This window comes from Phaseolus vulgaris, chromosome 1 (assembly GCF_051622355.1).
Source record: "Phaseolus vulgaris cultivar YP4 chromosome 1, ASM5162235v1, whole genome shotgun sequence".
Taxonomy (NCBI): domain Eukaryota; kingdom Viridiplantae; phylum Streptophyta; class Magnoliopsida; order Fabales; family Fabaceae; genus Phaseolus; species Phaseolus vulgaris.
The window spans coordinates 53566832-53584618 of record NC_143498.1 but is presented as its reverse complement, the minus strand read 5'-3'; the positions used below and the strand labels follow the sequence as shown (position 1 = coordinate 53584618).

The 17787-nt window shown below is 24.8% G+C and overlaps 1 protein-coding gene across 1 annotated transcript; it reads right to left on the bottom strand.

Annotated features, from left to right (window-relative positions):
- Window positions 1–8714: 8714 nt before the first annotated feature.
- Window positions 8715–9604, bottom strand: LOC137815104 (LOB domain-containing protein 12). The gene is made up of 2 exons (XM_068618145.2): window positions 9334–9604; window positions 8715–9102 (listed from the first exon to the last, which is right to left on the bottom strand). The coding sequence occupies exons 1-2, from the start codon at window positions 9535–9537 to the stop codon at window positions 8761–8763; spliced, it is 546 nt and encodes a 181-aa protein (XP_068474246.2). The 5' UTR covers window positions 9538–9604; the 3' UTR covers window positions 8715–8760.
- Window positions 9605–17787: the final 8183 nt, after the last annotated feature.

The window sequence follows — 17787 nt, the reverse complement described above, 5'->3', positions numbered from 1 at the left end:
AATTTATTACGTATTCCTTGTGTTAATTTTTCTTTAATACTTAGTTTCATAACTTATGTTTAGGTAATATATTTGGTAGTTTTTTTTTATATAAGTATTTTACTTTTATCCATTTGTTATTTGATACTAATCATAATTTCTTACATTGGATGAAAGAAGATGATTATCCTTTTGACATTGGATACTTGATATATGTCTTAAAAAAATGCATAATCATATCATATCTCATTTGTTGTGATTTTTATGTCTTAAAAAAATGCATAATCGATTTTGCAACATCTGTACGGTATGGTACATCGATTTTGTGGTTGTTTGGTGATCCTGGATCGTTTTTCAAATGTTTATAATCCACACAAGCATGCGGGGTGTAGTAAAAATACAAGGATAATCATGTAAAATACTACAATTTTACGTGATTTTCTTCACAAATCTTTACTATCTTACAAGGATTGTGCTTTAAAATTTTCCGCATCTCCACATCTCCAAATTAATGCAAATAAATTGATGCAAACGTGAGGGATTAGCAAAAATCCATCCAAATAAATAGTATTTACCCGAATCCAAACAAATTCTAAATATATAGTTATAAACTTTTTTACTAACACAAATTTATCTTTCATAATCATATTACAAATTACACATACATATGCACTTCTACTTATGCATGTAAACAACACAAAGATACCTTGATTAGACTTGACCTACTCTTTTATAGTCTTTAAGACTAGGTCACATTTAGAAAATGATAAATATATATATCACAATCTTAGAGAAAAGATAAAGAAAATAAATTTTATAAATGATAATTTTTTTAAGTAAATGAATAATAGATAAATTTATAATTATATATATATATATATTCTTAACTTCAAAAATAATAAAATATTTATTTTTTATTTATTTTAAACTTTCTCATTTATATTTACAAATTACCATATTTATCTCCCTATGTTTTTAATAAGGTAACACTCATCTACCATACTTAATTTTTAAAATGCATTTTTAATTTATTTGTTTATAAAAATATTTAATTTTCATATTTTAACATTTTTAATTTTTTAAAGTTGTAGTTAATATCATATTGTTTAAATAAAATAAGAAAAGTGAGTATCATTATATTAAATATATAAGAGAAGTATATATTTATTAAATTTAGAAAAGATGTGAATATTATTTTACTTAAAAAAAAGTTTTATAGTAAATTAGATGAAATATAATGTTCGAGATCTCACAAATAAGTGCAAACCTAATCTTACAAGTCATTTCTATAAGGTTGGATTAGGTTTAACGTTCACTTTTTACTATGATATCATAGCAATTTAAAATCTATCATAACGAAAATTTGTTGAACTTATCACGTCACTTGCTATCGAATCACCCATAAATATATAGTCTCATACACGAATTGATAGGTCACTCGCTATCAGACCACTCATAAATATATAGTCTCATATACAAATATTGACAGGTCTCAATGAGAAAATGTGTTTGAAGTCTATATAGAGAATAACTTTTTTTTCTACTAACATATTAAGCTCTAATAGTATCTTTCAAATATGCGTTCATGATTCGGGTTTTGAGAATGAAAAAGATTTTTCATACAATCGTTTATATTTTCAAAAAAAAATTCCAAACATAATCATATTCATCATGTGCTTAAAAATACATTATTCTGACTAAATAACTTTTTATAATAAAAAAAACTCCCTCGTAAGTTTTTAATAATAAAATCTACCTTAAAATAAATGGATTTAAACAATTTCAAGGTAATGCATGGACCATGTACATGCAAAAGTTTTCAAATCAAGTTCGATTATAAAAAACAAAGAGGAAAAGGTAAAAAGTTGAAAAGTAGATACAATTTAGAATCACATGGAACTTTTGGAGGGACCCTTCAAAAGAAGGTTCTTCATTGATTAGTTTAGAATATAGGATGAGTAGTATACAAGACAAGAACTGGTAGCGATAAATGGATGAAAAATCATGTTTGACCACAAAATGTTTCACGTTAAACAAAGCTGATGAGGAATCTTTCAAGTTTTAGTTCCATTTTCTTTCTCTGAATTTATTAATTAATCAAAGAACAGGTACTTGGTTGTCTCCCACTATTAATTAGGGTTTTTTTTTCTGGTTTTCTCTTGAGCATTTAAGATAATGCTTTGATTTTGACATAAATCTGTTGGGAGAGATGGATATAGAAACCCTACATGTAATAGGTTTATATATTATATATGTTGTGCACATCCCATAAACCAAGCACTTTCTTGCACAGCCCCTACACGTGAACCAGCTACAACAACCTCATTCAAATTAATCAGAAAACCTTTTTAACTTTATTTTAACGTTTTTCAGTTTTTGTATTATGATTAGAAGATTGTGGTATTTGTGCGAAGAATTATTTGACAGCTGAGATATGGAAGTGAAAGCCAAAAACATGGAATTTATTTTATAACTTTTGGACCAAAAGGAAGTGACTGAAAGTAACATGCCAAGGTATAGAAGAGACACGAAGCAACCATTTTGATGAATACTTATGAAAAATATGAAAATATCCTAAGGAGGAAGAACTACAAGTGGGGTCAAATACAACATCTCTTATCTTCTCTTCCTAACTTCTTATTAATCCTAGTAACTTCATTATGATTTTTACGTAAATTTTCACATTGTTTCTAATTTTGTAAAAAAAAATATGAAACATTTTAAGATTATCTATCTCTTATACAAAACAAAACACGTTAAATTCCAATTTTTTCTTTAAAGTTTGTAAACAAATCTACAAGATTTAACGAAAAAATAGGTCTCCCAACAACAAACTATCAATATTCATATATATTTTCATATTAGAGAATTGATATGATAAATCATCATTGAATCACTTTTAACCGATATATAGACACATCTCAACTACATATCAATTATCTTAAGCAACTTGGTTACATATAACGTCTTATGAAAGACTTGTATTAAACATGTCATAACAAAAATTAATACATAACTCATCAGAATTATCACTTGTAATAAACGAGATCTTGTGTTTGGGTGATTACTTGCATTTTGTTGTAATAAATGTTAATACAAACAAAAAAAACCTTAAATTGATTTTATGTGATTAGATTGTCAATGAAATTAAGACATCTTTCTTTTATTAATAATTTTTGTACTTAGTTGGTTATTTACGCTGTTGTAATAAACATTAATATAAAAATCCCTTCAAGATTAGATTATGAGTAAAATTAAAATATTTTTTTTTAATATTTCTTTGAACTAATACTACACAATACCATCTTAGTTATGTTCACCACAGGACAACTCTAAAGGGTCATGTACTTTATACTTCTAAACTCACATTTCAACTTCTTTGTATTCATACACACGTCAATTTTCTTTATACACCATATAATCAACACAAAATATATATAGTAGAATTTATATCCTTTTATAAACTATTTTTCTCAACAAACTTCTTAATTCAACATAAACAATTAATGTTGTTTGAGCAAAACTCAACAAATGAAAAGATTTGCTCTTAGAAATTTGATCTTTAGCGAAAATCACACTTTTGCTTAAGAAAAAACCAACACCTGAGGAAAAAAAAATAAGACTAAGAGTCTTGCTCTAATTTTCTATTAGACAACCAAATTTTTCACTTGAATAATCAAATTTATCACTTAGACGAAAATCTTGCAAATGTGATAAAATTATTTCATTCGAGTTTTGCTTAACTGATTATTTTGTCACTTTAATGATGATGTAATCTCTAAATCCTAACTATCAACGAAATAATTCAGAGTCGAATTTTTATTTATTTACTTATTCTACTTAAATGCATGTATCAAATCATCTCAACATCATAAACACTAGTTTTTCACAATAAAAAAAATACTTATTTTTAAATCCATATTACTATCAAAAACATAAATCTCAATTAAAAAAAAAATAACTTTCAACTTATCTTGGTTTACAAACCACTTAAAAATAATAGAAACTAATTTAGAAATAAAAAAAAAATTAGTCTATAAAATGATCTCTAATTTAATTAATATATCAACTAATTATTTTTTGTCTCTAAAATTAATTTTTATTTGATGATTTTCTTGTAATGTAATAGTACCAAGTGTCAAACCCCAATATCTTATTGGAGTGTCAAAATGCCTTTTACCGGTATCATTCAGGAGACGAGGAGTAGAGAAGTAAAAGAAGAGCACAAAGACTATTTAAATTGATCGACCGAAAAGAAAGACAATAGTTCTCTTGGTTTCAATCCCAATCGAAAGCACTTTTATTTAATTTTATTAAAAATTCTCTTTTGTAATTTTTTTATTTTCATGATTATGTGGACGTGCGTACGTGTTATTCCTTTTTTATTTTATTTTTTAAAATAGTTGTGTTTTATATTTTAAGTTTCGATGTTTATGTTGTTAATTTTTAATCTTTAAAAACGTGAGTTGAGCATCTGCTCGCGCATGTGTTATTCTTTTTATTTTTAGTTTGTACATGTGTGTCTCTATTATTCATTTCTAATGCGTGCGGTGTGGCTGCTTACTCGTGTTATTCGTTTTTTAAGTTTTAAAAACGTTAGCTTAAAATATTAAAAAAATAATGTTTTCTATTTTTTAGAGACTTTTTATATTTTGTATAAAAACATTCTAAATCAGTTTAATAAGGAAAATATACCTCTTTTGAAAAATAAGAATTTTTTATTTTAATATTATTTGTAAAGAAATAATACGAAATAGACAAAATAAGAAGTATAGATAGTTAAAAATCTTCTATGAGATATTAACTATTGTACATTTACCGACATATTTATTATTATATTTTTTAAATATAAATGCGTTTTTTTAAATACTTATCTAGTAAACTAGATATATAAAGATAGAAAAGAACACGGTCAAAATCATCAAAGATTAAATCCAACATTTTAAAAAAAATAATAATAAATAAATATAAATCAAATAATAATTATAAAAAGTAAAAAAATAAATTGAATCTTAAGTAACAATAATATTTATTTGCGTGTATATTAATTTTTAAATCTTAGAAAATAAGTTGTGAATGTAGACGTGAGTTTGTGTTATGGAAGTTGATGTTTGTTAGGTATTTTTTAGTTTTTAAGAAAATTAGTTTTGTTTGTATTTATTCATTTTTAAATCTTTCTTTTAGGAAGTTAGTTCTGTATGTGTATGTTATTCAACTTAAAAAAATGTTTAAAATATAATATAAATAATAAACAGATAACATCTTTCACTTTTTTTAAAGATTCATTATCATATATATATATATAGACATGACTTTGTTTTTTTTCTGGTAAAGAAATCATAAATAATTTTTGATTTTTTTACGCTTATCGTAAAAAAAGTAATTATACAGTACTATGTAACTATATGTATAAAATAAATATCATTAATTATATTTTCACATGTGGTACGGAATGGTGATTTCATGAAATAAAAATAAAAAATAACAGAGGACTATATAGTTTTATGTGAAATAACATGAATTTATGACATTTACTTGAGTCATTTTTTTAACTATGCATAAGTAAGATAAATTTTACAAAATATTAAATTTCAAATTTATTGCTACTAAAAGACAAATTAATTGTATACTCAAGGTTATTCTTGAGTCCAATATTAATAAGGAATATTTAGATTAACTGGATATGATCGATTTTTTAAATTGAATATAATATAAATATATATATATATATATATTATTCTTTTAAAATTATTTTATTTAAATTATTCTTGAGTCCAATTATTAAATATTAATTATTAATTTATTTAAAATTTATGTAATTATAATTTATTTATTTGTATTTTTTATTGAAGAGAAGAAAGATATATTGTTATAATAAAATTTGTAATAATATCATATTTTTAATTTAATTTTTATTTAAACTATTATTTAATAAATATTTAAGCAGATACGAGACAAGAAAAAAATACAATTTTCATACATGTTACAAAGTAAAAATAAAGACATATATACTTTTACTTAAAAAAATACATTGACAAAAGTAATTGTATTAAACTATTTTTTTTACCACCCTTATAAAGAATATAAAATCCACTATATGTTGATTCAGTGATACTGAAAAGTTTTGTATGATAAAATAAATTCCAAAAAATGAAGTAACTAAGCTCCGATTTAGTATTTAAAAAAGAGGGTTAGTAGCAGAATGGGTTTTTTATGGTGTGATGCATTAATTAGAAAACGTGGAGGCACATGCACTCATTAAATTTTATTCTTTTTGATAGTATTTGAGTGCTATAGGGATGAACATACCTTAAATATAAGATGTAATTAAGATGGAAAAGTGTTTTTCATTTAATTGGAGGGGGCATATAATTGTTGGGATGAAAAAAGGAACCTTTTATTTCTATGCATATGCTCATACAACACCCTTTTTTTATTTCAAACAAAAATCTAAATCCAATATTACAAGCTCTGCCCTAATTCAGTATATTTTTTCTAAATTATAAACTAAGAAAAAGAGTTATGCACGGTTAGTTTAAAGTAAAATATATTTATAAAAAATACAATTGAAGTTATTGGTAAAGTATTTTCATCTTTTTTCACTTATTCATTTTTTATTTTAAAAAGTTAGTCTTACACTTATTAAATGAATCTATGTATTGGACTTACACAAGGTCATAAGTGTTTTTAGTATCTATTTTGTATGTATGTCTTCTATTTGTCTGGTCGTTCGTATGTGATCTCAATAATAAATGAAGTACTTGGAAAAAATACTCTGATATTCAAATTAAAAATCGATCGTTAATTGTTGAAAGTAATAAATGTTATTAAATACGTACTTTAACATGATGTTGTTCAACTTATTTATAAAAATGAGTTGGACAATTGCTTGTGAGCTTGTCTTAGCACAATTTTTGTGGTTAATATTTTGAAACTATATATAATTTCACCTCTAATTCTTTTTTAAACTCGTCATTAGGATGTCAATATGAAGTTTAAATGGTTTAGTTATCTCGACCCATGTGATACATGTATAATTCAAGTTTATCATCCAGTTCATTAAAATAAAAATTCATTTATATGTTACAATCCTTACTTACACAAAATCTTTCAATTTAAAAATTATAACTTTTTCAATGTATAATTAACTTTACCATTAAGTTCAATAACAAATTTATATGTTATAATTCCTTCCTTACTTAAAATCTTTCAATTTAAAGATTATAACTTTTTTTAATGTATAATTCAACCATATAATCCATTTTATTAAGAATAAAATTTCATTTATATGTTATCTTCCTTACTCACTCAAAATCTTTCACTTTAAAAAGTATAACTTTTTCATTTCTAATCATCAAAACGTTAATTTAATTCATAAAAACGTATTATTGTGGTAAAAAAAAAGTAGTCGACGTATTAAAATGAATATTTAATGTCATAAATAGATCTGTAACATAGTTTTTAATAACTTATCCTTATAACACAATCGAAAATATAAAAGTGTTGTGAAATAGAATGGCACGAGTTTTGAGGGTGTTGAAGGAAAAATGGAAGAAGAAGTCCACACAGAAAAAGAGTTTGAACACTTATTCCTACTTGCAAACAAGAAAATTAATTGTAGTTGTAGTGGAAAAACAAAATGATTTAATTTGTCTTTGAAATTTATAATTAATGATGAGATGCTAAATTTATAATTAATCATCAGAATGTTTGCCATTTTAAAAAAGAGCACCGACCCTCGTCTGAATGCATTAATTAATGTTGAAGCATCACAATTATTAGTTAATGGTTTAATTAATGTTACTAATTCACAACACTCTCATTACTTAATCGCATGCCACCTATAGTTGACTATCACCCTTCTTAACTTCAAAAAATACTAAACCCACACAACTTTCAACGCTTCAACTCTGCAAATCAAAAATAATTCACCAACATTAAATGAACAAAATTAATAAACCACTAAGGACATTATATATTTTTAACTTTTCAAAATTCAAATCAATTTTTTAAATTTCTACACAAACGTAACTATTTATTATATTTTTTTTCTTTTAATATATATTAATATTAATAGTTAACTCCCAAATCTTTTTAATTTTGAACTAACATACATAATGGATGAGACTTTTTCCTATAATATAAATTTATAACTAATTCAATTTCATAAAATTTTATTCTTTCACATCAAATAAGAAATGAGATATTTTGAAAAGTATACAATAATTTAATAATAATCTTTAAAATATATTGATATGATTTTAGTATGTAATTTAGATCTAATTCAATATTATAAATTAAGAGAGATCTTTTGAAAAATATACAATAATTTAATAATAATTTTTAAAATATACTGATATGATTTTAGTATGTAATTTTAGATCTAATTTAATATTATAAATTAAGAGAGAAATTGAAGTGATATTTTCATCTTGTATGTTAATATACGGATAATTTAAATATATCTTTCTTTCTTAACCTATCGAAATATTTTTTAAGAACAAAATTATGATAAAACACTGACCTTCAAAGTGAAAAATACATCAATGTTATCTGCTGAATAAAGTGATTGATTCTAACTATGTTGTCTCTCAGATTTGAGGCATGAAGATATTCTATAACTTAATTATACGTTTAATTTATATTCGAGTCTTTTTGAACAGTTTTAGAAATTTATTTTAAATTGTCTTAATTTAAAGAACCACAGAACTATATTAAAAGAGTGAAAAACAATGTTTGTGGGATTAAAAAAGGAGCAAAGAAGAGCAAAAGCTTTTGCATTCAGGAAACCAAATCATGTCCATAAATGCTCTCTCTTGTGACAGCATCATAAATTACATTGCTAGAAGAGGCATAGTTGAGAAACTGAGGGAGTTCATTGTGGAGAAGGTAAGATTTGTGATTTGGGTTTTCCATTTCTGGATTTGGCATCACAGGCTCCTGTTGCATCTGGATGCAGAGTATCTCTGCTTGAGCCACTGCAAGCTGCATTTGAAGCTCAGAAACCTGGTTTTGTAAATAGGATATGGCCCCAACACAACCATACACAGGGTCCCGAACTCTTGCATGTGCTTCATACACCAAACTACTCACAGCATCTGCTCTCTGCTGAATAGGAAGTTCCTGAACCAATAGCATACATTTTAGAATCTCACTCCCACTCTAATTCAACTTCAAGACCCCATTTACCTGATAAAAGCTTTATATATATACTATTTTGATTATATCTGATATGAGATTTTCATCCATACAAGAAGAAAAAACCAATTTGAACCAAAAAGTTATAGCTAAAATCGAATCTAAATATCTCCCTTTTCATAACAGTGAAAAAAGCATAGGTGTTGTATGAGATACCTGCAGCATTTTGCTAACATTGCTAGCTCCAAAAACCTTGTGAACCAAGGCGAACTTTTGAGGGTCATTGGAAGGGAAATAAGGAGCAAAGATGCAGTCCTTGGTACACCTGCGTCTCAGCAGTTTGCATGAAGCACATGGAGAATTCCCAGCCATTTGATTACAGATTCCTTGCTTGGTTTGGGAGTAAAAGCTTAAAAGCATAATAAAGCAGAAAAAAAGAAAGTTAGGAACAGAAAGGAACCGAGCTTGATAAAATGAGAGAAAGAGGGTGTATTTATAATGGCCAGTCCCTAGCTTTTTGTGCAACAGTCTTTGAGTATCACTTTCAAGTATCAATCAGACTCAACTCCTAAAGATTACTCATTTTTTTATCAGATAAACTAAAGGGTTGCCTTATTTAATTTCCTGAGGCAAGGTCATGTGTAATTTTAACCCCAAAGAATCCATTGCTCATTCTTTCTGATGCATTGCACTTGTATTTGTGATCAATTTGTAAGAAAAAAAAAGTTGCTTTGTGAATGTTTTTCTGCATCAAGTGGGCAATTTGATTTGGAGTCACATATTATATGGTGATTGGTAAATAGGGTTGTTAAGAAAAAGTCTGCATCAGACAGTGTCACAAGTTGGTTATTGCAGAATTTCAAAAGGGTCCAAAAAGGCCTTCTGTGTCCAGATCGTTCTGGAACAAAATCTGTGACATAGGCTTTAACTGTAGTCTTACCATGTTTTTCTTTAAGCCTTAAATATTTTTTGTACTTCTTATAACATAGGTGTGCTTTGTTTTTCGTCTCTGTTTTTTCTTTTGGTTTTTGTCTCTGTTAAACTTTCTTTTAATCATCATATCCATCAGTAGATTTATTGGTTAAATGTAATGCAAAGTTATAAAGACCAAAACTAAAAATAAAATAAAATTACAGAGACAAAAAAATTACATGATAGAAAGTAAACAATTATTTAAGTCAATTTTAGAAAAATAAAGAAAATAAAAGTATGCATAGTGTAAAATATTTATACATTTTCTTTTAATAACAAATAATATACTATGAGTTTGTTGACTTTTATAATAATTATCTCAAAAGTCATGTTTAATGATAGTTTGTGATTTGATGATCATCTAAAACATTTTTATATTGTTATGAATGGCCATTAAACTGAAAAATTAAACTTTCAAATACTGCAAAAAAGACTCGTAGAAAATTGAAGAACTAAATTTACAATAGAATACACTATTAGTCAGCAAAAATAAATTATAAAAAAATACAACTTTCTTGAAGTCATGAAATAAAAGTCTAATTCTGTGAATCTCTCTAAGGTATTCAGTTAATTATTTGTTTATAGTTGGGAAACCATTACATGGTGAATGATAATTTCCATTTCAAATCTAATTCATGACTCAATTTGAAGTGGTCAGTTAAAATTGTAAAAGATAATTTCAAATATTAATGTTGTTAAATACTTAATTAATAAATTATATAAATGTAATATTTGAAATTGGTTGTTATCATTGAAATGAGATTAATTGCATATCCTATACACTTATATTAGGTGGTTATGTAAAAAAAAAAAAATTCAATTCAATTAACAAAAGTAATTTTATTAGAGTTGTGACGAGAGTATAAAAAAAAGAAGGAAAAAGTTATCGTGGGCGCCGCCAAAGGTTGTGTAAATTGAAAGAGTGTTGTGGTTTGACCGTTATTGTAGCATATTGTTGTGTGGATTAGTTGAGTTGAGAGTATAGAGGAGTAGGGTTTTTAAGAAATAGGTCAATACCAAGAAATTCATGAAGCTAAATGTGGATGTTTGTTCCACATACAAACATTCACGTGAATGCACATTAATATTAATTCCTCTTTCTTTCTCTTCTTCCGTGCACACTTTTACTCTATTCAATACACTCCTTCTTCACATCTATATCACACTCTCAACATCATTTTAGACTATAACACTTTCATCATTTGATATTATAATATTATAATATTTTCAAATTTTGTTTATTAAAAAAAATACCACTCAAAACTTATTTCTTATTACAATCATTCATTATGTTTAAAGTTTGAACTAAAAAATTATATTAAAAAAATTATTTAATCTATTAGTTAAAATAAATAAATTTATTATATATAAAAAAATTCAAATTAACTGAAGTGACCATCTTTCAATAAATTTTTTTTTTTTAAATTGTTATCATATATCAATTACTTTCTTTCAATTAAAGTAATTCATTTATTGAAAAGCGAGACTACTATAACACTTCCTCTGTTTTACACAAGACTTTTAAAGTTATTTCATACATTAAAAATAATTATAAATATACCATTATTTGAATCAATTTTACCAAAATAGTTTTTTTATTTGAATAAATATATTATTTTGACTAAATATGGAAAATAATAAATTGAGTAATTATTCTTATAGAAAATTAATTTTTGGAGATAAGTTATCAATGAAGTGAAATTTCACGTCTTAGAATACGTTAAACTATTGAGATGATAAATAATAATCACAATATTATTGATGAGTGAACACAATAAGTTCAACTCCTTGACGTTTTGACGTGAACATATTCTTTATAAGATTCTATAGTCTAAACTTTTAATTAAATGATATGATTTTATTGAACCTTATGATATTATAGTCAGATAATATTTGAAAATATAATAAGGCTTTATATTTAAATGATTAATAATACAGTATATGAGTATCTTATGAATACATATTAAATGTAAGTAGGTACAATAACAAAAGAGAAAATAATGTTAATTATAATAGAAGACATTAGAATGAGACATAATGGAATGAGAGAAAAAGTAACATTTATTTTTTTTAACATGTGTGAAAGAACTTTAAACTATTGTAAGACAAATACTAGTTTAAAATTTGCAAGCTACCCAACTTTTTTAGAGTGTTTTATTGGATAATACAAACTGAAACAACTTCAACATACAATCTGAATAAAACAATCACCGATAATAATTTTTATCAAAATTATGTGAAGAGACACTTTATCTTACCTGATTAGGAAAAAAGATGACAACGTTATTACTTTACTACAATTTTAAATATTTAGATAATGTTTTAAGCAATCACTAATTTTTTTTTTTGTGTTGCATTTAACTATCAAAATATTTGTTTAGAGTTTTTAAGGCTATAAAAACCTAATTCCCTTCTACTTCTTATACTCTTTTCTTTCAAATATCTAATCCAATAAAAAAATTACTTTTCTCATACTTAATAAATAAAGATGATTATTTGACGATTTTTTCCATATACCACCAATTGATACTTTTTTTTATAATAATATAATACTACTAACGTTCATATTAACTAATAATATTTTGACTAGTAATTAAGTAAGTAGTTGTATATGTAATATTGTAAATATATCCTTACTTTTCTATAAATGTAAAGTTTTATATTTTAAAAAATTGTTATGTTTTAATATGATAGAAATGTGGACCCATACGTACGAACATAGATGTATTTTCACTACGAATATATAATACATATAAACCAACATTTAAATAAAATAGCTAGATTTAAAAGGTTGAGAAAAAAACACGTAATTGACATGCAGTTAAGTCTAAAAGGAGAGATAAGAATTAATTAATACACGATATGATTGTTTCAATTTGAAGTGTTTGATGAATCAACTAGTTTGGTTCTTAATTAACCAGAAAATGGAGTTAATTCAATTAATCTGGGCCAGTCATCGCCCATGGTTTAGCTTAATTAGTGAACGGTTTTGGTTTACTTTGTTTTCTTTGGTCAAGGCCAATTTTTATAGGTTAATCTTAGATCTTCCTTATCAAGAAAAAATCTACCCAATAGGAAACAGATGCATCACAACCATGCAATACATATTTTTTTTTCACAACTTCAAACTATAGAGAGGACTAATCTCGTGAGCTATCATTTTATAATTATCGACTTAGGCTCTTTTTTTAGTAATCATTTTCAGCTAAGAGATCATAATTAAAAAATAAAATATAAGAGATCATAATTACATATATTTTGTTTGGACCTCTAGTCAAATAATATTGTTCACTTTGAAGATCGGTGTTCTGTTTTGTTTTTAAAAGACATTTCGATAAGTTGAAGGAGAAATGAATATATAAACGGTTATTAGTTTCCACTAGTGAGCTGAGAGAACAAATTTATTTTATATAGAAAGTTGAGAAAATAGATTATAAAAGAATTCTCAAATATCACAAATTCTTAAAAGAAATATAGCAAAACACTTTCTTTTTAAATTACAATTTTGATCTCTAATTAATTTTTATTTATCATTTTTGCTTTTCGGTATTTTTATTCTATAGAGTTTGGAAAATTTAAAGTTTTATTTTAATTATTAATTATATAATTTTTTATTTAATTAAATTATTTTCTTATAATTGTTAGATAAAAATGGTATATTTTTTAAATCTAAAAAAAACTAAAAAAAATTACGATAAGAAATTAAAAATAAACTAATATTACATTTTTTTAAAACTAAGACCCACCTTTTTTTCCCTCCTTGTACATACAAGGTTCTACATGAGACTAAGAACTACTTGGTTGACATTGTTGATTGCCTTTTTTGTCATGTAAAATATGGTTGTTCACAGCTATTTTATTCTTTTTGAATTGTTGTTTGGTTGGTAGGTTATGTTAATAATTTTTTTTTAGGGTTGAAGTACACTATAAGTATTCTCTACTTTAAGTATTCTCTACTTTAAGTATTCTCTGTTAATTTAATTTATTATTTGTTTATAGAAAAATTATAGTGTCCGAAAAAAAAACAAAAGAAAAAGAAGAAAAATTAAGATGAAAGCATTGGTGTGGAGGAACTATGAAGTAAATACACCCCTCTCAGATAATATTTTAATCTTTTAGTATTGATTAATTTTTATTTATATATTTAATGACTTTGTTAAACATAGTTAATTATTTATTTAATTACACAGTCGGATTTGGATGTTGCTGGTGCAGTGAATATAATTAATTAATTGCATGCATGCATTTATATTAATTAGGGCTAGTTAGCATAGGCGGCTTCTATTAATGGTGATTAACTTCATACCCTACGTAATCTGTCTTCTTTAGAAGACTCTTCTTCATTCTCACTTTCTTTTGTAAAATTATTGTAGCCACTTCATTATTCTATTCTCTCTCAACTTTCATTTCTCTGTTTTGATCTGATGAATAATACACTACAAAAAAATCATGAAATAGAAATTAATATTTAAATACTTAAATAATTGGTTGCAATAGTAACTAAATTAGAGACGACTATTTTAAAAACCAAATAAAAAATTAATTTATAAATTAGTTGTTATTATTGTTAAATAGTTTCTAAATTGGTATCTAATTAGCAACAAAGGTTTTAACTACAATTATTTAGTTTCTAAATTTGGTTTCTAAAACCTTGGTTTCTAATTAGATACCAATTTAGAAACTATTTAACAATAATAGAAACTAATTTATAAACCAATTTCTTTTTTAGTTTCTAAAATAGTCTATAATTTAGTTACTATTGCAACTAATTATTTTGGTCTCTAAAAATTGATTTCTATTTCATAATTTTCTTGCAGTGATAAGTTACTCATTTTATAGATGTGATTTATTTAAGCTAGGGACTTCGTATAGCACTTCTATGGAAATGACTCTTATAAATTCTTACCAATTTACTATAAATAAATTGGAATTCATGATATGGGTTCTATCAAATTATCTTTTCTATTTATTAACTTAAATCGAATTAGTAATTGAGTCAAATATTTTTTTTTATCCTATTCCTTTTGTGAATTTAACTTTTAAAATATTTTATTTATTAATTTTAGTCTCTTAACTATTTTTTGACTAATGTTTCTAGTTCTTTTTTAAATGTTAATGTTGAGTGATAATGTTCGGTATTTTTTAATGTTAGATAGAACTTGTTGATTATTTACACATTTCATTAATGCCACGTACAATGAAAAAAACTTATGACACATTTTTTAATGTTAAAATTTATTTCAAGTTTTTAACTTTTTTTAATAGGTCTCATAATATAATATATTTTTACATATTTTTTCTTGTTATTTTTTAATTAAAGGTGAGTTTTTCAAAGTTTTAATACAATAATCGATTGTAGGTTGTTGATGCAACTCATTTATCCCTTACGAAATCGATTTTTTTTAATCAACAATATAAATATAAATATAAATATAAATATATATATATATATATATATATATAATATGAGACCTAAACCCTAAAATTTACAAAAAAATATAAAAATCAACATAAAAAAGCTCATGAAATATGAAAATTTATAATAATTATATTTTACGCACACACATACATGTAAAAGGACTCAAATAAAAAAAAAAAAAAACATACAAATTCCAAAGTCATATAAAAAAGTGGGTTGAGAACTTAATTAAAAATCATCAAATAGTTTACGACCTACGAAGTAATTTAATCTAAATATTTTTTAGGAAATTGTTTAACTCTTTTTATATTATTGATAATTTTTTTTTTACTAAAATACCTTTCCTACTTTATAATTGTTGTAATCAATAACAATAAATGTTTTAAATGAATAAAAAAATCCCATAATTAAAACAAATGAATATCTAGTATCAATTAATTATGTGAAGAATAAATGTTGATTTTTTAAAAGTTATATTTTGTAATACAAACTATTATGTAAAATAGTTATGGAAAGGTTAGAATCCTCTGCCGTGCCAAGGTCACTGCAAGGATCCATTCCCTTCTAGTTAGATATTAATGAAATTTCCAAATTGTTTTAAATTATTTTTTTTTTGTTGAACTTTGTTTGAAAAAATAATTTTATTGTTGCTTGAGATTAAAGCAAAGAAATCATAGGTAACTCCACCAAGCTATTAATAAGATTCCTGACATGCAATTAAGTTGTAGGGATTATTATAAATGAAGCTCATTTCTATGGAGATTACCATTGAAATTTGTAAGAGTTGGAGCTGGTGTGGTAGAAACCCTAGGCTTTCATTGCATTAATTGCCTCACATGATTCAAAGCCTATTCAAATTTATTGATGAGGATTGCAATATCAGTGTTAGAGATTATGATATTCTATGCTAATTCAAAATTTTCAGTTGATTATCAGAAATTAATCCATTAAATAGGACTTCATTAATTTAATCTAATCCACCACGTCCCTTTTGAATGTGGTCAATCAGTTAGATTCTACGTCTATGTTCTTTTAGAAAAAATGTATAACATTTTATAATTTGTATACTAATTCAAAATCAGACATCTTAGTTTTACAAAATATAATTATATTTGTTTGGATTATTATTTCGATAATGTTTTATCCCATTTTACTGCTATCAAAATATAAACAAAAATTTCATATCTTTTAAGAATTGAAACTGAATTGGAAGTTTTAACATTTTGTTTAAGATTAGAATTTTTGGTGTGTTTAACTTTTTAAGATCGCAGGTTTGGTTTGATATTTATAATTTTCAAGTGGTTATGTATTTGTATTCGATTATAATTATGTTTATATCAATCTAGTCATGTCTATGTGACTTTGCACTACAAGAAAATCATGAAATAAAAATCAATTTGTAGAAACCAAAAGAATTAGTTGCAATAGTAACTAAATTAGAGACCATTTTAGAAACTAAAAAAAATTGGTTTCTTAATTAGTTTCTATTATTATTAAATAATTTCTAAATTGGTATCTAATTAACAACCAAGGTTTTTGCTACCAAATTTAGAAACTAAATAAGTGGTAGTTAAAACCTTAGTTGCTAATTAGATACCAATTTAGAAACTATTTAACAATAATAGAAACTAATTTAGAAACCAATCTTTTTTTAGTTTCTAAAATGGTCTTTATTTTAGTTCCTATTGTAACTAATTATTTTGATCTCTAAAAATTGGTTTCTATTTCATGATTTTCTTGTAGTATTGGTTGATGTTTTATCCAATCTGTTGAAACTCTGGTTAATTGGAAGTTAAAATGTTTGATCTGAGTTTTTTTGTAAATAAGAATTGAAACACCTGTGAAGAGTTTTTTTTTTCTGATAAAAAAAATTAAAACTGAATTGTATTAAAAAAATCTCAACCTATATCTATATATTTTTAAAAAAACGTAAAATCACGTCAAACACAAACACCACTTCCAATGTACAATAATAAACTTAACAATTGAAACAGTCTTAACAGTTAAATGTAAGTGTTAAAAGAAGAATCCATGAGTTGCAGTGCTTCTATCCTGTTAGAGACAACAGTCCCAATACACAATAAAAATTGAGAAATTGAAAGTCAAAGATATTTTATAAGCAGTTCCCCTGTCAAGATGTTTTTAGGTTGAAGCAAAATTTTATATAAAAAAATGAAAGAAAAAAAAAAGTTTTAGAACTTCAACTCCTCGGAAGGTGAGAGCATATAGAAGGAAGGTGAGAGAGAAAGTTGTGGTGGGGTTAATTAGGAACGTTGAAG

Excerpts from the sequence above, each read along its gene's own strand:
- LOC137815104 (XM_068618145.2), bottom strand. The coding sequence starts at position 9,537 with ATGCTTTTAAGCTTTTACTCCCAAACCAAGCAAGGAATCTGTAATCAA. Across the intron at positions 9,103-9,333 it reads ATGTTAGCAAAATGCTGCAG|GAACTTCCTATTCAGCAGAG; the intron begins GTATCTCATACA and ends CTATTGGTTCAG.